The sequence below is a fragment of the Hydra vulgaris genome, chromosome 03 (genome assembly GCF_038396675.1).
Source record: "Hydra vulgaris chromosome 03, alternate assembly HydraT2T_AEP".
NCBI lineage: Eukaryota > Metazoa > Cnidaria > Hydrozoa > Anthoathecata > Hydridae > Hydra > Hydra vulgaris.
In genome coordinates this window covers 17,931,735-17,958,009 of record NC_088922.1, presented here as the reverse complement: position 1 = coordinate 17,958,009, position 26,275 = coordinate 17,931,735, and the positions used below count along the sequence as shown (strand labels likewise).

General features: G+C 27.6%; 1 protein-coding gene across 1 annotated transcript in view; it reads right to left on the bottom strand.

Annotated features, from left to right (window-relative positions):
* LOC100212477 (unconventional myosin-VI) overlaps positions 1 to 26,275 on the bottom strand; it is a 65,600-nt gene that overhangs the window by 22,383 nt on the left and 16,942 nt on the right. The window contains exons 7-17 of the mRNA XM_065792530.1: positions 26,183 to 26,228; positions 23,251 to 23,306; positions 19,949 to 20,046; positions 16,361 to 16,525; positions 16,046 to 16,229; positions 15,805 to 15,949; positions 9,388 to 9,545; positions 8,674 to 8,765; positions 5,016 to 5,088; positions 4,572 to 4,699; positions 39 to 134 (exon numbers count right to left, since the gene is read on the bottom strand). Of these exons, the coding sequence (XP_065648602.1) occupies positions 39 to 134; positions 4,572 to 4,699; positions 5,016 to 5,088; positions 8,674 to 8,765; positions 9,388 to 9,545; positions 15,805 to 15,949; positions 16,046 to 16,229; positions 16,361 to 16,525; positions 19,949 to 20,046; positions 23,251 to 23,306; positions 26,183 to 26,228 (1,241 nt within the window). The remainder of the gene's footprint in view (positions 1 to 38; positions 135 to 4,571; positions 4,700 to 5,015; positions 5,089 to 8,673; positions 8,766 to 9,387; positions 9,546 to 15,804; positions 15,950 to 16,045; positions 16,230 to 16,360; positions 16,526 to 19,948; positions 20,047 to 23,250; positions 23,307 to 26,182; positions 26,229 to 26,275) is intronic.

Genomic DNA, 26,275 nt, shown 5'->3' with positions numbered 1-26,275 from the left:
ATAAATAAATGAATGCAAATAAAAAAAGCTAAACATACCGTTTGGTAACAGACTGCACCAGCAAAGTGGCGAATCAAGAAGCCAGCATCGTCTTTAACATTTCTGTGAATAGGTAGTGGAGACTTTCTTGGGATCTTTAAAAAAATATATTTTACCATTTTAAAATTCAAATATTGATATTTTTATAATATAAACTGCAAAATTCATACAAATTCACACTGCTATTACGCATCAATAATTTAATTATTTACAAAATATAAAGCTCTAAGTGGCATTTAAGAAGTAAAATTAAAAAATATTTTTTATATATACAAAATACTAAAAATGTTTAAGACTAATTATTATTATTATTATTATTATTATTGTTATAGTTATAAACATAAAATAATTCTAAACTAAATTTGAGAAGTTAGAATTGCCTCAGATTTATAGGCAGACTGCCCAGAGCAGCACTTTTTTATAAACCCTCCTGTTAAAAAATTATAGCAATAACTTATACTGAAATAAAAACCTCAAAAATTAACATTAAAAAGCCATATAAACACATTATATAACATCGATTAATAATTAAAAATATTTAACCATGCAATCATTTTCAAATAGCTTTGAACTTTCTAAAATAGAATTATAGATTTTAAAATAAGAATAAACATTAAACACTGAAACTCACATAAAGCTTGGAAAAGCGGAGGTAAACACAAACTTCAAACATATAAATAAATTAAATAATAAGATGACACGATAATTAAATAATATCAAGAATAATCCAGAATATTGATCCAAAAAAAGTTTGTGATTTCCTATTATCTAAATGTTTGTCTTATAGTTGTGTCAAAACTACCCAAATAACAAATGTGACAGCTGATGCAATCTGCTGTGATTTACTGCTGTGTCGATCAGCATACAGAAAGCGGAAGAAAATGCTAAGAGCTAACAGTACGGATGTTTAAAAAATGAAAAAAGTTCAAGACTTTAAAAATTCTATCACTCCTCTGGTAACCCGCCTGAACCATATATTGGAGTTTACTCTACCTTTACAGAGTCTACCAAAATCATAGTATCCCAAATTCTTAAGCTCGAAAATGTCCATATCACATCTGAAGGAACAAATTTAGTTTTGGAAACTAAATTCGGTTATGAGGATGTAAATACTAATAATATAACCATGGTAATGTTTTGCCGTCTGAAACTTTTAAACTCTAATGCTGATGGAAACAACTTATTATGGGAACTAAAATTCCTAATTCAGATTTTTTACAGAGGCCTCTGATAATCCAAATGGAAAAAGAATCTTATGAGAATGCACAGTCTTTGAATTTTTTTAATGTAGATATCAAAACCATAAAAGAGGATGGTTTCATTATTATCTTCAATGGACAATACTTGAATATCAAAGTAAACATTGTTGCTAACAGTTTGGACAGGAAAGCTTTAAATATATATCAGCACCTTGGAGGTGTAGGAACAATGTGGAAATATAATTGAACATAGATTCATTATAAATAGAGACTTTGAAACCATGGAACAGATATTTTTGGACTAAATTCAAGAAGATGGTTCTTTAACTAAAAAGTCAAAAGATTATGATGTTTATCATAGGCAAACAGCAAGTCCAATAGAAATCAATTGGAATTTTTCAGATTCATCAGGTCAAGGGGGTAGTACTACAACTGGCAATGTAGTTAGAAGTCATCTTTACAATGAGAAAAATAAAACACTGATTACTAACTACATTTCAAATCAACATGACAGAATATTAATTGAGTAGTATGGTCTCTTGTTGTCTATTATTATTTATGCTATATTATCTAGTCAGGAAATTAACATAAAGAAATATAAAGACACATGTAAGGAGAAAGAAATTCTTTTTCTATTATGAGATGCTCCATTTAGTTAGTTTGATACTGACTATTTTTAAGCTATTAGGACATAGTTAGGAGCTAATTGAGTTAAATAACAACACAGGCCTTAAATCATGGAGTAAGGAAAGTATGTAGTAGAGATGGGAAATGAACCGAACCCGAACCGAATGAACCGAACTAGAACCTTATCTTCAACAGAACCGAACTGAACCTGAACTTTAGTTGTTACCAAACCGAACCGAACCCGAACTTTAAAACTGTTGGGAACAAACCGAATCAAACCAACTGTCCTTACCCTAACCAAGCCAAATTAAGGCTTGAAAAAGTGAAAATTTTGCAATTCGCACATCACTACAATACATAACACGATACATAACATAATACATAACCTAATGCATGACATACCACAAGCTTAGAACTATTTTGCTCTATCTCTAATTTTAAGTGTTGGAAGAAAATGAGTTAGTAATTTTAGTAAGTAATAATTACTTTTAAAATATATTTTATTTTAAAATCTTTTTATAAACAATTTGTTTAAATCAAAATTATTTAAAGCATAAGTTATTATTTCTTTAAAAACTAAGCTAAAATTTTAAGTAATTTTTACAATTGTCACATGACAATGTGCCAACGTCCCTTGATGTATGGCCAATGCTATTTTGTCTTCGGTCAGTCTGTAAGATCAATGGTTCAGACAGTGACAGTATGCGTGATTTGAAGGCAGCTTTTCCGTCCATGAAAAGTATATTATTCATCCTTTTTACAAGCTATCAATACTTATTGTTCCTTCTTACAAATACTTGTCTTTTGTCAACACAGAAGATCGCAATTTTGTTTATTGAGAGATGCGTAGTATGGTGGACAAAATTATTTTTTCTTCACTAAATCAGGTGATACGAAAGGACTCAGACAATACAGATATAGACGGCTTTAGTAAATACAGTCATTCAAATCAGCTGCCTCCTTCAAAGAAGAATAAAGCTGACCCTGAATTGTATGATTTGCTGGCAGACTTTAAAACAGCTGCCACTCCATTCTCTAACACCGACAGTAATGACACAAGACATGAACTTGACAAATACTTGGCACTGCCCATGACAGCGTGTGATGCATTGCAATTCTGGAAAGACAATGACCATGAACATAAGTTTCCAACGATGGCATTGATTGGTAGAAAGTTGTTGGCTGTTCCTGCTACAAGTACTGCCAGTGAAAGAGTGTTTTCAGTGTGTGGGGTGATGATGAGTGAGTGCAGGGCTTGCCTAAACCCAGAAACATTGGAAATGCTGATATTTCTCAAATACAACATGCAGCCCTGATTACTAGACTGACAGTAGGCTACATAAACTACCGCTATCTGTGTTCAGAAAGTTACTGCTTTAATTTTTTGTGCACTTTAACTGCAGCTATTAGCAACTGCATTGTTTTTTGAACTTTTGAAGCTACAGTATAAAAGCATTGCAAATTATTTCAAGTTATTTGCAATGCCTTAACTACTTAATATTACTTTAATTTATTTGTGTTTTATCATTGTAAATATGTAAAGCTTTGTAACTAATAAAAAAACAGTTGTTTTGAACCCGAACTGTGCTTAAGACCGAACTGAACCGAACTCGAACATTTGATATAACCGAACCGGACCCAAACTTTAAAAAAAGGGTTCGATTCCTATCTCTAATATGTAGGCAAACAACTTAGAATAATCATAGGAAAAATATTTAAAAAAAATAAATCAATCAATTGCAGAACTTGGAAGATTGCTTTTAAAAACTCTAGATGGGAATTGAACCCTTAGTAATCGAGCAACGAAACAAATGAAATGCAAGTTGTGTGTGAAGATAGGACATAGTAAAATAACATACTTGAAAGTTCATAAAAATGACATTGTTAATACTTTGTTTATATAAAATATGGAAATAAAAATTTAAGCGTTTATGTTTTTAGTCTTCTTAAAAATTTGAATAAAATTTCTTGTGTATTATGCCTAAAGAATGATTAAAACTGTTTTCATAACCACAAATAACTCGAAACTGGGTAATTGGTAAAAATATGTGGCATACCAAATTAATGGCAACAATATGTAGTTACCTAATAAAATATGGTTTAGTACCTAATCTCTAGTTTGATGTTGGATTAAGATCAAAAATCTATGAGACTTTGTTTGTGCATTTAACTGACTTTTTCATTTAATTTTTTGAAAAGAAAGAAGAAAGTTTTGTTCAAAAACATTTTAAAAAATGTTGAAGTAAATAAATTTAACTTTTTTAATTCAATTTTTTAGTATATAAATTTTTTTTTCATTTTGAACTATATAAGTGCATTTATTTCAAATGTATTTGAAAAATCGAACTATGCGTTATAAACATTTTTTTTACAAAATTTTTTAAAACTTTGAAAGGTTGTTTAATCAACCTTTCAAAGTTTTAAAAAATCTTGTAAAAATAATGATAATAACCTTTTGTCTTATGTATTTTTTTTTTACTTTTGAAAAATTGTAAAACACTTTTATTCCCAATAGATTTTTTCATTTTGTCCACCATTTTTGACCACTGTTTAATGTAGTCCTATAAAAGTTGAAACAATAGCACCATGACTTTACCAAATTATGTATTAGCTTCCCATATTCTTAATATCAAAATTTAATACTTTTTGTTTGTCCCTAACTAAAACCAACAAAATAAAATATATTATTTAAATTAAGGTCCTTACCGCAAGCCTAAAATGCTTGCTTTGTTTAGCATGAACTTCGTTTGTAAAGTGTACGTCACTTGGTGAAGGGAACTTCATTTCTTCATCTAACATGTCCATTATTCCAATGGTTTTCATTTCAAAGAGTTCTAGATTTTTAAATAATTATAAATCTTTTTAAAAATTTACAACAAAATTTTTTAATCTTTATAAATGTTTTCAAGTTTAAAAAAAAAGGCAATAAATAACAACATGTACCTCCAACAATATACTGAAGTAACTTCCAATATTAAAAAAATTTTATTTTTAAAATTGTCATTTCTAAAACATTTTGTTAAGTTATAATTATATTTTGGACATAAGATGGCGATAAAAAAAAAAGATGACAGAATGTATTCTATAATACAAAAACTTTCTAAAATGTCTTTTTTATTTCTTTTAACTAAAAAGTTGTGTTTGAAATACCTATACAGTCTTGATTGTCAGCGTAGGACACATTCTTAACACCAAGTCCTTCCTTATCATATAACGCTTGTTCCTTGATTTAAAAAAAAAAGTTATTAGAAAGAGGAAAGTTCATTTTATTTTTAATTATTTCTTAAATTAGTAATATTAAAGTAATATTTCTTTTTAAATTATATATATATATATATATATATATATATATATATATATATATATATATATATATATATATATATATATATATATATAATAACAATTATATATATAAACAATTATTTACATAAACGAGGTTGTACCTAGCCTAACAAAAAAAACACAAAAATTTTGAAAAAATTTATTTTTATTTCTCAAAATGTCTCCCCTTTCAGCTCGATACACTTTTTCCAGTGATTTTCAATTGCTTCGATACCTTGTTGAGCCATCAAACTCTGCAAAATAGCCATCAACTCCAGACTCTAACTCTTCATTTGTAAAAAATCTTGTCCCGCCAGGCTATTTTTTCAAGTTTAGAAACAGAAAATAATCTGAGGGGGCTAAATCTAGTGAATAGGGTGCGTGAGGAAACAATTCAAACTTTAATTCATTAATTTTAGCCATGGCAATAACAGATGTGTGAACCGGTGCATTGTCTTGATGAAACAACACTTTCTTCTTTGCCAAATATGGATGTTTTTCCTTGATTTCTTCACTCAAACGCTGCAATAAACTTGCATAATATGCGCAGTTGATGGTTTTTCCTTCTTGAAGATAATTAATGAAAATTATCCTACACGCATCCCAAAAAACTGACCCCATAACTTTTTCAGCCGATGAAGTTGTTTTTACCTTCTTCGGAGCCGATTCTCCCCATTTGGTCTATTGCTTCGACTGCTCTTTTGTTTCAGGAGTGAAACGATTAACCCATGTTTCATCCATTGACGCAAAAACTTGGCCTTATTTTTGTGAAACGTCACCAAACAATTCATCAAAACATCTTCACAATGTTATTTTTGTGATTGTGAGTAAATGCAGCACCCATTGTACGCACAGCTTTTTCATGTTTCAAATTTTCACTTTTTTGTTTTATCTTGACAGATCATACAACCTCTTTTAAACTCTGAGGGAGCAGACTCCCCTAGAGTAGAATCTAGTTCACTTTTGATATCGGTTGGACTGAAACCTTTTAAATAAAAATATTGAATGACATAACCATAACCATTAAAAATTTACTGAAAACGTTCACTATTAATGGTTGTTAATCTGAAAAAGAAAAAGAAATAAATTTCACAGCTAAGCTTTCAAAGGTTAAGCCTTTCAGCCATGGTTTTTTTTTTCCAAAATTTTTATGTTTTCTTTGTTAGGCTAGGTAATTCTGGGACAACCCTCAAATAATAATATAATTATACATATAAATATAATAATAAAATTAACAACAACCTAAATAAACTAAAAAAAGCTAGGGTCAGAAATAAAACATAAATCAAGGATTGAAGGTTCTTTATTAGGGGTGTCTAGAAAATGAGCGAAAAAGTTAACTCTCTTAGTAAGAGATTGAAAAAGACAAAAAATTTAAGCTTTAGAGTCAGCAGGCTTAGCGTCGGTGATACTCAAACCATTCAGTGTGTCAAGCATTATAGGCATCAATGACAACAATGTTGGTTGAGGGACAATAAGAAATTGCTTTTCCAATATGATCAGAAACAACATTGAAAAGAGTGCAGTCTTAGGAAAATGAAGGAAAATGAAAAGCAAAAAGAAAGGCGAAAAAGAGGTACTAAACAAAAGCACAAAAAAGAATATTCAGAGAATTTTCAATTTATGTTAAATACATAAATTGAAATGTAAGTGTATGACTAAGCCCAGCATGTGACTATTGGAGTCTTTGTAAACCAAAGGATAATAAATATTAACAGTGTTTATGCTTATTATCTGATTTAAAAATGAATTTAATTTAGCCTTACAATTATCAGGTGGATCTAGTAAATTTAACATAAGATGAAAAATTACTTTGATATTATATATTAATTACTATTACCACCATATTACCTTTTTTATTGTTGTTTTATACTGTTTTTAAGGTTAAAAATAAAAAACACATCTTAAATAAAATATTATTGAGCTAATTAGAAACAATTTTGTACAAAATGGTACTTATTTGTCAGTACAAATGGTACTTATTTGTCAGTACAAAATGGTACTTATTTGTCAGTACAAATGGTACTTATTTGTCAGTACAAATGGTACTTATTTGTCAGTACAAATGGTACTTATTTGTCAGTACAAATGGTACTTATTTGTCAGTACAAATGGTACTTATTTGTCAGTACAAAATGGTACTTATTTGTCAGTACAAATGGTACTTATTTGTCAGTACAAAATGGTACTTATTTGTCAGTACAAATGGTACTTATTTGTCAGTACAAATGGTACTTATTTGTCAGTACAAATGGTACTTATTTGTCAGTACAAAATGGTACTTATTTGTCAGTACAAATGGTACTTATTTGTCAGTACAAATGGTACTTATTTGTCAGTACAAAATGGTACTTATTTGTCAGTACAAATGGTACTTATTTGTCAGTACAATAGTACTTTAACAACTTATTTTTTAAGAATTGGTTAATTGAACTTCTTGTAATTTTTAAATGCATTAATAGATAAAGTAATTAAAAGTGTACTTAATAACCACTCAACCTTATCATTTGCAACAATAAGTAAAAATCATAGTAGACATTCAAAAGTAGTTGTATTTGTCTTATTAAGTTTACTTAATAACCACTCAACCTTATCATTTGCAACAATAAGTAAAAATCATAGTAGACATTCAAAAGTAGTTGTGACATAATGGAGTTTCTCTGTGTTTTGTTTGTAAAAAAAATTAAGTCAAAATGGTGTTACTTTCTGACTATTTGTTGTGTGAAGTTAGTTACTTTGGTATGAAGTTAGTACTTTTGTATGAAGTTAGTTACTTTGGCATACTCCTCCCATCATTATGTGATGCAACAAATTTGTGGATGACTCCTTTTCAAATTGTTTCCATGATACTTGAATGTCCATACTACTTTGACAAATTTTTTCAAGTTTTTAACATAATTATTTTATATTCATACTACTAATTACTACTGTGATTTTAAGTTGTTTTCACTTTCTATACTAATGTAGAAGGTGAACAACGAAGTTAGATGCTCAGGGAGGGGGCAGGGGGAGAAACAACTAAGTTGTTTTCACTTTTTATACTACTCTTATTTTTTCAAGATGTTCTATTGTTATTACAACCAAAAGTATCAAAATTTTTTTGTTTATGTGACACAATGATTGTAAAAAGTGACCAATGGAACTGTCCAGTTACATAGACCTGGGAGATATGATAATAAAAAACAGTAGATAGTATCATAGAATAAAAAATAAAAATCATTAGAAAATATAAAATGAGTGGTAAGACTTTTGTGAAGGTGAAGAATGAAGATAGATGTTTGGGTTTTGAGGCAGGGGGAGAAACAACTAACTTAATTGTTTTTACTTTTTATACTTACTTTTTCGAGATATTTTTAATACAGCTAAAAGTATTAAAATTTTTTTAATACAACTAAAAGTATTAAAAATAATAGAGAGAAAATGTTATTGTTGTTTGGCTTCAAAATGCATACAAAATATGAAAAAAATAAAATTGTAAACATACTTCTTTTAGAATTCGTTGATTAAAAAATTGTTGAAGTTTTTCATTGCAGTAATTGATACACAACTGTTCAAAACTGTTAACTTCAAAAAATTCTAAAATTACAAATTTAAAAATATTGTTTTTAAATGAATAAATAATTTCATGGTATACATCTGCTTAAGCTTTAGGTTTTAAGCTTTAGAGAATGTAAGATCAACAAAATTAATTGAATAAAAAAAAAATTAGAAAAAATGCAATAAATAATATAATATTGATGTATTCTGTATTATTCTGAAAAGAAACTTTTTACTTTTACTTTTTTAAATGACTTTTATCTAAAGTTTCATTATAAATGTGGAATAGAATGAGTATAAAAAAATGGTGCCAAGAAGCATGTTGTTTAACTTTAATAAATCACTTTGTTTCTGAAACAGTAGTAATAACCATGAATATTTCTAATTTGAAACTATGAAACAAAATTTCAAAATTAAGACTTTCTAGTAAAATAATCTTTAACCAAAAGGTATAAGCTAAAAAAGTTCTTAAGCATAATGAATTATTTACTGATAAGTATCATGAATACTTATTAAGAACCATGAACTTATTATTTATTTTACTTAACTTAAAACATATACTTTTACACACACGCAAAAATGCAATCATGTTGCCTCGCTCTCCCTAAAGCAGTACAATTATTAATTACAATTAATTACATTGAAATTCCATAAAACATACCAAAACCAGCAATATCAAGAACACCAATATAGCTCTGTGATGATTGGTAAGGAAAACACTGGTTCACACATCCAACTATGTAGTCAAAAAGCTTAGAATAAATAGATTTAGCAAGAGCATCTCTTCCAGCAGCAGCTTGTTCTGGTTTCAGTGGAATTCTTAAATATAAAACTATGTTATATATATACATATATATATATATACATACATATATATATATATATATATATATATATATATATATACATATATATATATATATATATATATATATATATATATATATATATATATATATATATATATATATATATACATATATATATATATATATATATATATATATATATATATATATATATATATATATATATATATATATATATATATATATAAATTAGGGGTGTTAAAAAATTAAAATTTTCAAAACCCAAATACACAAGGGGCCAAATTTGGGGCAAATATAGAAAAAATATGATTACAAAAATATTGACATTTACCTTGTTCTCAAGTGGCAAAATACCTCAAAAAATGCCCCAAATTGTTCCTAAATTATTTGGCTTTGAGCGCAAGGTAAATCTCAATATTTTGGAATTTTTTAAAAATTTTTATATAATAAATATAATACATATATATATATATATATATATATATATATATATATATATATATATATATATATATATATATATATATATATATATATGTATATATATATATATATATATATATATATATATATATATATGTATGTATGTATATATATATATATATATATATATTTATATATATATATATATATATATATATTAGGAGTAGTCATTTTGAGGAAAATTTCAAACTTAAAATACCATATATTAAAAAAATAACTCACAAAAAATTTGAGCTCAACAGGACCACTCAATTTTTACCTAAATTTCAAAAACCATCAAAAACAGCCAATATTACTCATTTAGGGCTCGGTGTAGTTAAGGCAACTTTAAAATATTATACCGCTTGTATGACATTTTGTTGACTATGACATTTTCTTGTAAAATGATCAGGTCTGTGAATTATGAAAAGACGAAAAAAATTTTGATAAATTTTGCAGTATCATAAAATATAAATGTTTGTAGGAAAAAAACCCAGACCAAAGATTCTTTTTTTTAAAGAAAATCTTCCTAAAATCACAATTGCGTGTCCAAATTTGAGTGAGATTTTAAATAAAGACGTTTTTTAGGTGAAATGAACATCATAATAATATGATCTGTTCTGATCGTTTATTGTAAATTTTCCGTAATTATAAGCTCTTTGTTGGTCGGAGTTCTAGTATTTTTTGTGAAAACTGATAGAAATATTGTATTTTGACAACTATTTATAGTTAATATACATCAGAACCAATTAAAACTAGGATCTATAGTGGGTTAAGGCAATTTTTCAAAAGATTTTAACTAAATTTGTGCCGATGAGCGAAATTGATCTAAAGACTCCAAAATGGTGTTCTTTAGATTATCTATTAGGGGTAGTATAAAGGTTTTGAAAATTATATATAAAAAGTTTCTTTAAATATTAAAAAAACCTGAAGGAAAAAACATTAAAACATCTTAAGCTCTTGTTCAGACATAATACGCTGATAAAATTATGCTAATTTCAAATAAAAGAATTCGAATAATTTGTAAATCGCCTTAACTACACCAAGGGGGGAAGTTTACTGATAAAAATTTGTAATTTTTTTTGCCTAGGATGTTTGTTTTTACCCATATATTTGAGTAAAAGTACATATTATTATAGTTTTAAAAAAAAAAAAATTTTTTTGTCTTTGTAATTGAAAAAATTACAATATTTGATAATTTAATTGTGTAACTGACAAAGGATTGTAACTTATTATCTAGAACATATATTTTTTATTATTAATGTTGATTTCCAATAAAGTTTAACTTCTATTATGGAAAAAATTGTGGTTCACTATTCAACATAGCCGCCCACTCAGGAGACATGAATGTAGTGTATTGAAATCACCACAAATATAAATGTAAAAAACATATAGATATTTTAGTAAAAGATGTCCAAAATACAATCTATTGATCTTTATTAAAAAAACAATAATTATGTGTGTGAAATGAAACAACAAAGTTCTGAGTCTAACAAGAACAGGCTAAAATAGCCCAAAGTACAACTTATTTGTTCCATTTGTTGTAATAGTAAATTCCTTTTAAATAACTATTTTAAAACTTGATTTTTTAAATTAGTAAAAAAACCCAGAGCAGTTTATCATGCTAGGTTTCTGTCCAAAGGATTATACTATCTAAAGTTACAGCCTCTTTCTAACCAACTTGAGTTTGTAAATCAGAACAATACACTCAAAACAGAAATTAAGATAATAAGTTAATTTCAGTTTTCTTTTATGTCAAATGGTTTTTACAGGCTAATGACGCTATAAGAACTCCTATTCTTGATACAAAAGCAATACACCAGATGCACCAGTACTGTAAACTTTGCGCCAAAACAAATGCTGTTGATGCAGTTTTAAACTCTTTATACAAACATAGTTGGTATTTAGATTCAACAATGATTCCTCTTGCCCTATTAGATGATAATGTGTCATTTATGAAGAAAGCAAATATTGCACAAGTTGTTCTAACTTATAAAATGCCAATTTCAACCTGGTATAAAACTGAAAACAAACCAAAAATAGATACTAAAGATAAAATAAAAATGGGAATAGAAATTAGTGAACACCCTTCTTTCCTTGCTCTGATGATTGATGAGTTTTCATATCTTATGTTTGATAGAATTGGATTAGAGGAACAAATAATAAAAGATTGGCTTTCACTTCTTCTTGCGTATTGGTATACTCAATCCGTATCTAAAACTTTCAGTAATATGCCAAGTCTTTAATTGTGGTAAATGATCATTCAGAAAGAGCCATTTACATGATGCAGCAATTTGTTCACTGTTAAAATAATAAGGAAGGTAAACAGAACACATTGCTAACTGTTGAGAAAGTTCGGTGTGCATTCAGACACCTGGAAAACATTCAAACAAACAAATACAAAAAAATTTTTTTTTTAAACCATGTATTTTTACTTAAATATATGGGTAAACACAAACATCCTAGAAAAAAAAAATCATTAAATTTTCCCTGTCGCCCAGTGAAACTGGCTGTTTTTTGATGGTTTTTTAGATTTATTTAAAAAAAAAATGCTTAGTGGGTAAGGATTGAATGGCCCTGTTAAGCTTGTTTTGCAATTTATTTTTTTAATATTTGCCCTAAATCTAGAGGATATGGTATTTTAAATTTTAAAATTTCCTTAAAATGACTTCCACTAATATATATCTATATATATATATATATATATATAAATATATATATATATATATATATATATATATATATATATATATATATATATATATATATATATATATATATATATATATATATATATATATATATATTATATATATATATATATATATATATATATATATATATATATATATATATATATATATATATATACAGTATTGGACAAAACATTTGCAACCAACATCGAACAATGCTAAAAAGTGTTCCTAATTTTACATGTCTTAAAAACGAAACGAACTATACTACCACAGCAAACAGTTCAGGAGTCTGAAGTCATAGCATGCCATGACATGAGCAATCAGCTGACAGGTGACAGTACACAGGCAGAATTTCGTTGACAAGTGCCATTTTGCTGCGGACAAAACAAGTGCAACTTTTTTGGTTTGTTTCATTTTCTTAAGTCTGGTCCGTGTCAACGCCACGGAAGTTTTTTAATAATTAAAGGAAGTATCCAGAAGTTTCCAGAAATTTCCAGAAGCATGCAGAAGCTTCAGAAGTTTCCAGAAGAGTATCTGGAAGCATCCAGTAGCATCCAGAAATATCCAGAAACATTTAGAAGCATCCAGACGCATCCAGAAGCATCGAAAAGAAGCATCTAGAATCTTCCAGAACAGGTTCACACAGGTTCATTTTACTATATAAGAGACATGTAAATCGACATGTAATTCAGTCAGTATATGGAAGTCAATCAGTCAGTATTATCAAGACAGTTTATCGAAGTGAGTTTTATCAAAGTGTTTTATCGAAGAACATCAATACAGGAAGTGAAATACAACAAGTGTTTCATTACATCAATACAGTTCACATCCAACCAAGACGTTGTGTTCCACAGAGCATTATTGTATCATCACAAAGTAAATGTTACACAGTAAGCCTTGAGAAGCGTGATTATTTATTTTTATGGGAAAACGCCTCAATTTACGTTACTGCCATAAGACAGTGAAGCATGGTGGAGGCAATGGTCTGGCGGTGTTTTTCTGCTAACGGTCTAGGTCCAATACATCGAAACGATGGAATAATGGACTGTTTCATGTATAAAAATATCCTGAAAGATGTTATGTTACCTCATGCTAAATGGAATATTCCAATAAAATGGGTTTTTCAGAAAGAAAACAATCCGAAACACACTGCAAAAGTAGTCAAGCAGTGATTTCAAGACAACCACCTATCGGTGATGGATTGGCCGCCTCAATCTCCGGATCTCAACTCTATCGAGAACCTGTGGGAGATCGTCAACCGCAGAATTAATCGTGAAGGTGTTCGTAATAAGGATCAACTGTTTGAACAAATCCAAAAGACCTGGGCAGCGATTCCACAAAGTTTCATTGATCACCTGATCGAATCTATGCCTCGAAGATGCAAGGCTGTGATCGACAACAAAGGATTCGCCACGAAATATTGATAGCGAAATACAGCTTGGTCGTTTTTGTCAAGTTGCACTTGTTTTGTCCAGAAGGAAATCAACTTTTTTTAATACTTTTGATTAATTTATTAATTTTCGTGTATAAATAATGAACTTTGTGATGAATAAAACTTGAAGAACTTTGTCTCTAAACAGTTACATAGTTATTTTTCTAAATTGATAAAATGCAGCACTTTTATATAAAGAAACTAAATTAGCATTATTTGGTTGCACTCGTTTTGTCCGATACTGTATATATATATATATATATATATATATATATATATATATATATATATATATATATATATATATATATATATATATATATATATATATAAATATATATATATATATATATATATATATATATATATATATATATATATATATATCATAGACTATATCATAGTCATCATCAGTTAAAATATATTAAAATGCTTAAATCAAATTAGTAAAATAAAGTTAAATTAATAGAGACCTTATAATAAAAAATACAATAAAAATGCAATTAAATAATATAACAAATGCTTAAAATTAAGTTAAATTAATAGAGATCTTATAATAATGATGAAGTGTGGATATTGGTGTTTTAATATAAGAGCTATGGATTTTCTTAATCAACCAAGACGGGTACACGGGTTGATTAAGAAAATCCATAGCTCTTATATTAACAACACCAATATCGACACTTCATCACGTTCGGAAAAACTACAAAATTATCAATATTTTAAACTTCCTTATATTGGAAAAATATCTGATTTAACTAAACAAAGACTATACGCAATCATTAAAAGATATTGTAAATCACTCACCGTAAGATTGGTTTTTACTTACTTTAAAATTTCAAAAAAATTTTCCGCAAAAGATCCCTTTCCTACAGACTTTAATTCATTCGTTGTCTATAAATTTGAATGTGCAGGCTGTAAATCCTGTTATATTGGCGAAACTACTCGCCATTTAAAGACACAAATAATCGAGCACCAAAAAAGGGATAAAAACTCACACAATTATAAACATATTCATTCAAATGAAAGCTGTTTTAATAGTTTTAATCATGCTAATTTTTCAATTTTGGATTCAGCCTCCAACAAATTTATATTAAAACTCAAAGAAAGCATGTACATAGAGTGGGAAAAACCCACTATTAATAAACAAATGAGTCATGTAAAAATGACAATTTCAATCTAGTACCTTTCAACATTACCGGTTCTTTTATCTTTTTTAAAACATTTGTTACATTATTTAATTGCATTTTTTTTATAAAGTCTCTATTAATTTTACTTTATTTTACTAATTTGATTTAAGCATTTTAATATAATTTAACTAATGATGGCTACTAATGAAACATGTATTTATAAAATAAATGAAACATGTATTTATAAAATAAATGATTTTAACAAAAATTAAAAAAATTGTCTTACTTATAAGAATATATATATATATATATATATATATATATATATATATATATATATATATATATATATATATATATATATATATATATATGTATATATATATATATATATATATATTCTTATAAATAAGACAATTTTTTTGATTTTTGTTCAAAATAATTTAAAAAACCCTTAATAATTCATGATGCATTTCCATTTATAAAACAAAAAATTTTTTAGAAATAAATTTTAAATTATAATAGTACTTGTAGGTTGTTCCCATTCCACCTCCTTTTGCAGTCATCATAATTCTTGTTGATAATGCCATTACAAGTTCATCTACTTGAATCCCAAGAAGTTTTGCAGCATTTGATACAAACTTTTCTGAAGTCGAAGTAACTTGACATCCTCCTTTTAAATTTTTAAACAAAAATTTGTTAAAGGAAAAAAATAGAATTTTTAGAAAATTAAAAATTAAAAACAAATAAAAGACTAAGAGTGAGAAACCTTTCTTATCACTTATGCTTTCTTGAAATTCTATGTTGCCAAGGTGCAGTACTGCTGCTGTAACCCGGTAGATATCTGATTTCTGTGTCAATGTTATTCCAACAGCATTCATGGCATTGTCCAAAAGAGTAAAATCTTTTGCATCATTTATTTCTTTCTCATTCAGTGAGCCTTTGTTTAAATACTAAAAAAAACTCATACAAATAATAGGAATTATAGACACAAATAATAAAAGAATTACCATACAGTAAAAATATTTTTTATATAAAACATTTTAACTTTTTCAAACAAAATTAAAAGTTTAAAAGTACTCACATTAAACATTGCAGTTTCAGAAAGCCCTAAAGCTTTTTTCATATCACAAGGCGCTCCTGTGCACATTCGATAAAAAATATGATAGTTTCTTTCACCAGGATTTTGTCGACATATACGAGACTTTTCAAGAAGATAATGTGAGATAAAAGCACCAGAAACATTAGCCTACAAAAAATAAATTTTAACTATTGAAGACATTGTTCTGTGTAGCAGTGATAAAACATTTATGTAAAAGAAATCTAATAATGAGTTAGGCCTAATAGAGCATCAAAGTATAAATACGCATATAATAATATAAAACTAAAAATATTATACATATATATATATATATATATATATAAAATGGAAAAAAAGATCCAACCACTTATAACTATTATAGTTAATTACTTATAAATGCAAAGTATGCTGGCAACACTAAACAACATGATTTAGTGCATCAAGTAAACAGATAGGACCAATCCAGCAAAATCCTGTAGAAAACAAAGATTTATCTTCAAAAATAAATAACATGATACACTGTTGGCTTTGAAAGTCATACACATTTTTCAAGCTTACAAGTTTCTACTCAACTGAAGTGTGAATGTTAGAGCACATACAATTCAAAGATGCCTTGCTGAGGACTTAAGTCTTTAATTGTACCATGCTGCATTATAGCCATGCCTTTTTCAAAAAAAAGAATTTGCAAAAGCCTAAAATTTTGCTTAGAAAAATGATTGAACTATTAAAATGTGGATACAAGTCATGTTTTCAGAAAAAGCGTAAGTTAAGCAGTTTGCAGCACATAAACTCAATATTAATTAGCCATCATAGTCATGCTTTAATTCTTGGTATGTTGCACTTTCTATTAGGAAATGTCCAGCAAATATGATTTGGGTTGCAATCACTGCCAACAGTCAGGCTGGTTTACACATTTCATAACAAGGTGACAGTCACTTCTGCAAGTTATTTGGAAATTTTGACTGACAATGTTTCTGATCGGTTTTGACTCCAAAAAATTTAATTAATATTTTTGCCCCATGGTCTTGTTCCATTCACTAAATTTAAATCCTATCAAAAAATGTTGAGTAAAATTGAAAGCAGAATTTCTAAACAAAACTCAACCTCACTAATAGGTTTGAGAAAAGAATTTAATGAAAGTGTGGTGTCATAAAGTAATGTTTAAATGCACTTGGTTGAATGCCTAAATGCCCCAAAAAAAAGAGACAGTTCTAAAAGTTCAAGGAGTCCATACAGAGTACTAAAACATATATGTTTATATTTATAAGTAATGTGATTTGTTTTGCTCAAAAAATTAATTTAAATGCGAGAATTGAATCAGTTACACAAGTGCAAGCATTTGTTTCTCTTAAAGATCACAAACCAAATTTTCAAAATAAACTCCCTTGTAGGCCGCTAATACCTTCAAAAAGTAAACTAGGGCACGTTAGTAAAATAAAACTAGACAAAATTAATAACTCTATTCGGAAAAAATTAGGTTTACATCAGTGGAAAAATACCACTGATGTTATAGATTGGTTTTCTAAAATTAACAATAAAAATGAATACAATTTGATATTATTGATTTTTACCCCTCAATTACAGCAGAAATTTTAGATAAAACAATAGAATTTGGAAAATCCCAGTTAGAAATTACTGAGGAGACTATCCACATAATTAAGCACTGCAGAAAAAATTTACGTTTACTTTTGATAAGGAAACGTGGAAGAAAAAAACCACGCTCGAATGCGTTGATGTAACAATGGGAAGTTATGACGGAGCAGAAATTTGCGAATTTGTAGGTTTATATATTTTAAATACCCTAGCTAAAATAATTCAAATTAATCAATTAGGTCTTTATCGCGACAACGGTTTAATAATAATGCATAAAAAATCAGGGCCACAACTCGATAAAATTAGAAAAGATATTAGTAAAGTTTTTAAAAATATTGGCTTCCAAATTGAAATAAATATAAATTTAAAAATAGTGAATTTTCTTGATGTCACATTTAACCTCTCAGAAAGTTTCTATAAACCCTACAAAAAGCCTAATGACGAATTATTGTATATTAATGTGAATTCGAACCATCCCCCTCAAATTCTAAAACAAATTCCAATTTCAATTAACAATAGGCTAAACCAAAACTCTTCTAATGAAAATATTTTTAACTCCTCTAAACGCGTTTATGAAGATGCCCTTAAAAAAAGTGGCTTTCAAAATTTCGAGCTAAAATTTAAAAAAAAAATTGCAAAAAAGCGTAATAGAAATAGAAACATAATTTGGTTCAACCCCCGTACAGCAAAAATGTTTCAACAAATATAGGTAAAATTTTTCTAAAATTAGTAGACAAACATTTTCCTCCCTAATAAATTACATAAGATTTTTAACAGAAATACCATTAAAGTAAGTTATAGTTGTACAAAAAATTTAGAAAGAATTATAAAAGGCCACAACTACGCGTTAATTAATAAAAATGAACATATAAAAGAAAAAAATTGTAAACAAAAAATAGATTGCCCTCTAAATGGAAAATGCCTTTCGAAAAATGTAATTTACAAGTGCATTGTTTCCTCACAAAATAACCCTGATAAACAATATATTGTCTTAACCGAGGGGGAATGGAAAAAACGTTATGCCAACCACAAACAATCGTTTAAACACAAAAAATATTCAAAAGAGACTATGCTGTCAAAATATATTTGGGATTTAAAAGAAATAAATAAAAATTTTAATTTATAATGGTCTATTCTAAAATCTGCCCCTGCCTATAATAACATTTCCAAAAAATGTTATTATATATAAAAAATTGCAAGAAAAATTTGAAATAATTACTCATTTAAATCAGGAAAATTTATTAAATAAAAAATCTGAATTAATTTCTAAATGTAGGCATGAAAATAAATACCTTTTAAAAAATTATAAAAACAAATGACCAAATTAGATTATCCCCATTCCAAAGAAATTTATTTAATAATAACTTTCTGTAACTTCCCGTTAACCAAAAAAATATAGTAATTAAAAAATTTTTTTTATTTTTATTTTTAGTTATAATAATTTATAACTTCCTGTAAAATATTTTTGTCTATAAATTGAATTTTTTTTGAGATTTAGTAACTCTTCCTGATGATCCAGCAATGGTAAAACTTCAAGTTGAAGAAAAAAGTTAGATAAGTGCTTTTTACTAATTTATTATTGTTCTTTAAGAACATTGAGCACTCTATTTGTAAAATACACTAACATAATTTACATATATATATATATATATATATATATATATATATATATATATATATATATATATATATATATATATATATATATATATATATATATATATATATATATATATATATATATATATATATATATATATATATATATATATATATATATATATATACTTTTTTCATTTTACACTGTTTCATCAATAAAGACTCATCAGGATTTCTGTTGTCTTAGTTGATGAAACACAGTGCGAAATGGAAAAAGTTTAATAAGTAATTTTCCACAAATTTATTACTGCTCTGTTCTTTTAAGAACATTGAGCACTCTATTTTGTAGAATACATTTAAAATTATTCGTATATATATGAGCATATATATATAAATTACCTGAGCATCAAAATGAACCTCTACATATTTTCCAAATCGACTGCTGTTTAAATTACGAAGAGTTTTTGAGTTTCCAAATGCTTCAAGCAAAGGATTTGCTTAGAAAAATAAATAAACTTTTATATCAATGAATTAAATAAAAAGAATATAAAAATAAATATTAAAATAATAAAAATTATAAATTAAAATTTTTAAACTTTAGACATTGATACTGGAAAATTAACAATATATTTTAAATCTGCATTTTATTCAACTTTTGTTTGGTTGCAAAATATTTAATATTTGAAACATTTTTTTAAATATATACAGGGGAAGCTTTTGCCACATGACTAAATCTGAACTAAAATAATCGCCTTTTAATTGCTTTTAATTGCTTTGTTAACAAATTCAAAAATTATTAAAATACCAAAAACAAGAAAGCAGAAAAAATAATTTTCATCAGCAAGTTCACTAAATCTATTATTCACTAACATTCATGGTCTTAGAAGTAACTTTTCTTCAGTTAAGTCTTATCTCTTGAGTTCACCAGACCTAATTGCTCTTTATAAGACTCATTTGAGTTTAGCTGTCTCATCTTGTGATCTTAGTGTTGATGGTTAGTTTTCTTTAATTCATAAAGACTTCAATAGTCACATACTTGGCCTGGGCATTTACATTCATAAGTATTTGCCCATTTGTTGGGAAACTAGGTTTGAATACACAGACTATTCTTTTGTGTGCTTTCATTTAGCACTAATTCAATTTATCACCTTTCTCTTTGTTTTATATTGCTCTGCTTCATCTCAAGACTGCACTCTTTTTGATTCTATTTCTGATCAAATTGACTAAGCCCTATCTCTTTATCCTTCAGTCAATATCATAGTTGTTGACTTCAATGCTCATCACACTAAATAGCTCGGCTTTAGTGTCAGTGACTCTGCAGACATTAAGACCCACAACTTTTACCTTTCATAACCTTTAACACAAATAATTAACTCTCCAACTCGCTTACCAGACAATCCAAATCATTTAACTTCTTAACTCCAATCTTTCTTGGAAATTATATATCAAATCCATTGCAAAATTACCATCTGCTAAGGTTGTATCTCTTTATCGTACTTGATACTTTCTTACTCAGGATTCTATCCTTTATTTCTATAAATCTCAAATTTGTCTTTGTATGGAATACTGTTGCCATATCTGAGGCAGATCTTCCAATTATGCCCTTTCTCTTTTAGAAAAGGTGCAAAAATGAATTGTAAACATAGTTGGACCTACTCTTGCAGCCAACCTCCAACCATTATCACATCATTGTAAGATCGTTGCTTCTCTATCTCTTTTCTACAAATACTTTAATGGGCACTGCTCTAAAGAGCTAGCATCTCTTGTGCCATCAACTAAAATCCATTCTCATGTTACTCCTTATCCAATTGAGTCTTATCCTTTTTTTGTGGCTGTTCCTAAGTGCTCCAAAAACTCTTATTTGTCTAGTTTTTTTCCTCGAACATCAGTTCTTTGGAATTCGCTTCCTTCTTTTTGCTTTCCTGATTCACATTAAGTTGTGTGTTAATCATTCCAGTAACTTCTAACTCTAATAGTGGTTGCTTGCGGCTTTTTTGGAAGCGAAAATGTTAAAAAAAAAACTTGTCTCATGTCTTGTTCCTGATCCTAGTCAGTGCTCAGTTTCTCTGCATTCACCTTTTGGTGCTTCTGACCACAGTTTGATCTCTCTAAAACTATCATCTCATTCTTCATCATCAGAATCCCCTAATGGAATCTTTTATTCCCTCTTGAAAATTCCAAGTCAAGCCTCACTCTTCTCCATGATTTTCCTCTGTTTACTATTGCTAGAAATCATTGTAAAAAGGTTTTGTTTAACACCAAAGCCCGCTATTCTCAGGTCAAAAAATCTTGTATTTCATCTAAAAAATTAGGCTCCGTAGATTTTTTTAAAATCTTTACCAGCGTCTATAAGAAGGGCAAATCAGTTATTCCACCTCTCTTGCATAGTTCAGATTTTGCTACCTCACCTAAAGACAAAGCTGAATTGTATGCTAATAACTTTTTATCAATCTCATTTCTTTATTCCACTAATCACATCCTACTTGATATAGCCAAAAAACAGGTTGATCCATTGCTTGACATTCATATCACTCCAGCTTCTGTATCTAAAGTGATTTAATGCTTGTACTCTTCTACAGCTTGTGGTCCACACAACATACCTGTTATAGTCTTACAGCAATGTTCTCTGGAGCTGTTGTCTATACCTTCAAAACTGTTTAACAAGTGCTTATCAGAGTTTTGTTTTTCAGCCTGCTGGAAAGTGGTTATCAATCATTTTTTAAATTTTGGAGAACAATCTTACTCATCTAACTACAGTCCCATTAGTCTTCTTACTATCATAAGCAAAGTTTTTGAATCTTTAATTAACAAATACTTAATTTCTCATCTTGAATCTAATAACTAACTTTCTGATCATCAAAATAAATTTTGATCTTCTTGTTCTACTGTTGATTTGTCAATGGTAATAACCAATAGGTTTTATCCTGCATTAGATAGATGTGGAGAGATGTAGAGGTTAGGGTCATCGCTCTTGACAATTCTAAAGCCTTAGATCGAGTTTGGCATGCTAGTCTCTTCCATAAGCTTTTTTTGTACAGTATATCAGGTAACTTCTTTAAGACTATTGAACCTTTCCTTACCAATTGTAGCATAAAAGTTGTCCTTAATGAACAGCGCTCTTCATTTCCTGTAATATCAGGGGTTCCTACTCTTGGCCCTATACTTTTTTAAATTTACATTAACAGTCTCCTAAAATTCACTCTCATGTAACTTGTTATTCAATTAAGTCTCTGCCTATATTGTGACTGTTCTTAAGCAGTTAAAAAATTATTTTTCGTCTAGTTTTTTTCCTCAAACATCAGTTCTTTAGAATTCCCTCCCTTCATTTTGTTTTCCTGATTCATATAACTTGCAATCTTTTAAGTCGCCTGTTAATCGTAATATTGCTTTATAAACTTCATCTTTTCCAGTAACTTCCATCTTTCATAGTGGTTGCTCTCTCAAGGTGATAATCTCACTTGTGGTAGTAGCACAATAAAAAAATACTCAGTTCCAATATGCAAAACAGATAAACGCTAGGAGAGACAATCAGTAGTGGAACATTTAAATTGCCATGTCATATTTAATTATAAAAATGACATAACAAAAACCTGCCTAAACCAAACAAGTGTGGAACATAAGCATTACACATAAAAAAATAATAATATCATAAAATATATATTTTTAAGAAACTATACAACATTCAACTACTTTAGTTTTACCTTCAAGAATTCTTTGTTCAATTGTTGTGCTAGCTCCACATGTTTCTGTTAAGTATCTGAAATCAAATTCATTTAAGTATATGAAATCAAATTCATTTAAGTATCTGAAATCAAATTTATATAAGCTAAAAGAATCCTTAACTGCTCAAACAAGTATTAAAAAAAAGTAAAAACTCTTATGATTAAAATTAAATAATAAAAAAATATTTAAAAAAAATAACAATGCTTTTTTCATAGAAGTTTGCAGTGCCATTTTCAGAAATGAGTCTTTTTTAGGCAAAAAAAAAAACAAAAACATTTTTTCTTTTAAACACTAAAATAATTTCAAAATATATTTTTGGGTAATATTTATTAAAAGACTTGTTTTCATTTATCTATTTAGCACACTAATCAGTATTGTCTGAAAAAATCTTTAATTGTTCATAAAATAATTTCACTAATTATTTTTCAATTACTTATTACATATTAACCATGTCCTGCTGCCTTGTAGGATTCCCATTCTGGGCAAAGGCTAGAAAAAAAAGCTCTTGGTTGGTATGAGATTGTGGCAAGAGATTGTGTCTCTATAAAAATATTTATCTTGAGCAGGTGATAAAAAAAGGAAGCACAAAAGAATTTATCTTGAGGCCTTCTACAAGACACTGGATGCAGTTAACTACATTCAGTGTCTTGTAAAAGGCCTTCTAAGCAAAGACTTTAGTGGTGAGCAGAATAATTTGGTTAACTAGTCTCACACCCCTTTATCTATTAAGCTGGCAAAGATGTAAACCTGTGTTACATTTTTTTCCTGCCTATGATTACAAAATGTAGATCTTCTTGACTCTACTCATAAATTTTTGGTTGTGACTTTTTTGATAGTTTCCTGAACTCTGTGGTAGCACTCAAAGCGGCTGATTCCATCAACAGCTTCATAATCTTAGAGTATTAACATTGCCATGTTGCACATGGATGGTGTCTCCTAGTGCTTTTGGCGTGAACTATGGAGGCCTCAAAAGGAGCCCTAAATTACAATTTTGGGTTAATTTATTTAACTGAGGCAACTGCATAGCTCATTGCTCTAACTTGTTTCTAACATTTTTTGCTGTTTGTATTTCTTGTAAAAAAATACTTTTAATCTTTTACAAATATTTGTGGTTTTTAAAGTCATTTTTTATCAGTTAAATCTTATCTCTTTACCAGTCCCACTTGTCCTTTGTGAGACTAATTTGAATTCAGCAAAGTTTCCAATAGTCACATGCTTAGCTTGGGCATATACTTACGCATCAGTTAATCTTATTGTCAACAAATTAGGTTTGAATCCTCTGACAATTCTTTAACGTGCTTCCGCTTAGCAAATCTTCACTCAAAACTATTCCCTATTCATACATTAACATTATTTTGTCAACAATATCTTCCATTTCTAATATTTTAATCACTACGATACAATTCAACAATGTAAAGTAAAAAAAATTTGTCAAAAGTTTCGTAAAAGGCTCCGTTGAACCTTGATCTGAAAGACAGGAAAGAAGCATGGGTGCCATATTCATTGGAAGAAATCCTAAATAAGTCTTTAAAGTAAAATAATAACTTAACTTTTGTTTTTTGCAACTTCCATGCACACTATTAACTAACTCATTGATTTTATTATAAAACAATCAAAATTTTAAACATTTATAAAGAAGATATTTTTATGACAAAACTTGAGCAATAAAGTGCAACACCAGGTGCTCAACTGCAGTGCTGGATGATATAATTCATAAAAAGTAAAAATTATACAAATGCATACATGTGTAATTTCAATGTAAAGTTAAATTTAAATTTAATTATCTATTAATTTTTTTTTTTTTTAATTTTTTTTTAATTTTAAAACTCTTCCACCAAAACAAAGAAAATATTCTTTAAACATTTATTTTGCATTTCAAACAGAGATTGATCTAAGCATTTCTGTGCTAAAGATAACTTCTATGCATACGGTTAACTTTAAAATTGTATAAATAAATTCGTTAAGATCTTAATTTGACATTATATAAATGTACAATATATTTACATATTTTATTTTAACATTAGTATTATTATCACCAGCCAAGACATTATAGAAAATACTTTAAAGAAATTGTCCTGATTTGACAAGTTAAAAATATGTTATTAATGTTTAAAATTTTATAAAAAACTTTATATATTTAATCATTGTTGAATCAGGTGTTTAATCATTGTAGCATAACACTCTGAATAAACTGAAAAAAAAAATACAAATGATACAGATACATTTTAAAATACCACAACATTTTAAAATTTTTTGTTTAAATCATTTTACTTTTAAAAATTTTAATGTTTTACAAAGAACAATAAGTAGCACTTCATTTCAAAAATGTTTTTAGTTGAACACAAAAACTTAAAAGGATTTTTAGTTTCAATGTCTTATCTTTTTTTTATATTCTAATTTTTCATAGTTTTTATTTCAATTTTTTATTTTCCTTCAGCTTAAAATTTTATTGTCTTCAAAACAATTTCGAAAATAAATTTAAAAAAAATTAATAATAAATTTTTATTTATTATTATTTCATTATTCATTTATTTGAATGGTCTGTGTGTCATAAAATTAATTATTATATTAAACAATTATTTTATCATTAACAGGATCACATTTATGGATAAATTAATAAAGGATCACATTTATGGATAAATTAATAAAGGATCACATTTATGGATAAATTAATAAAGGATCACATTTATGGATAAATTAATAAAGGATCACATTTATGGATAAATTAATAAAGGATCACATTTATGGATAAATTAATAAAGGATCACATTTATGGATAAATTAATGAAGGATCACATTTATGGATAAATTAATTATAAGGAAAAGTAATATGTAAAAAAAAAATCTTAACTAAAATTATTAACAAATATTTAACAAATTTGTTTTATAATATTTATAAACATATGTTACCTCAAAATATATTTAGTCGACTCCGTTTTTCCAGCACCACTTTCTCCTAAAGTAAATATAATTTAGTATAACCTAAGTTATTAAACAAAACAA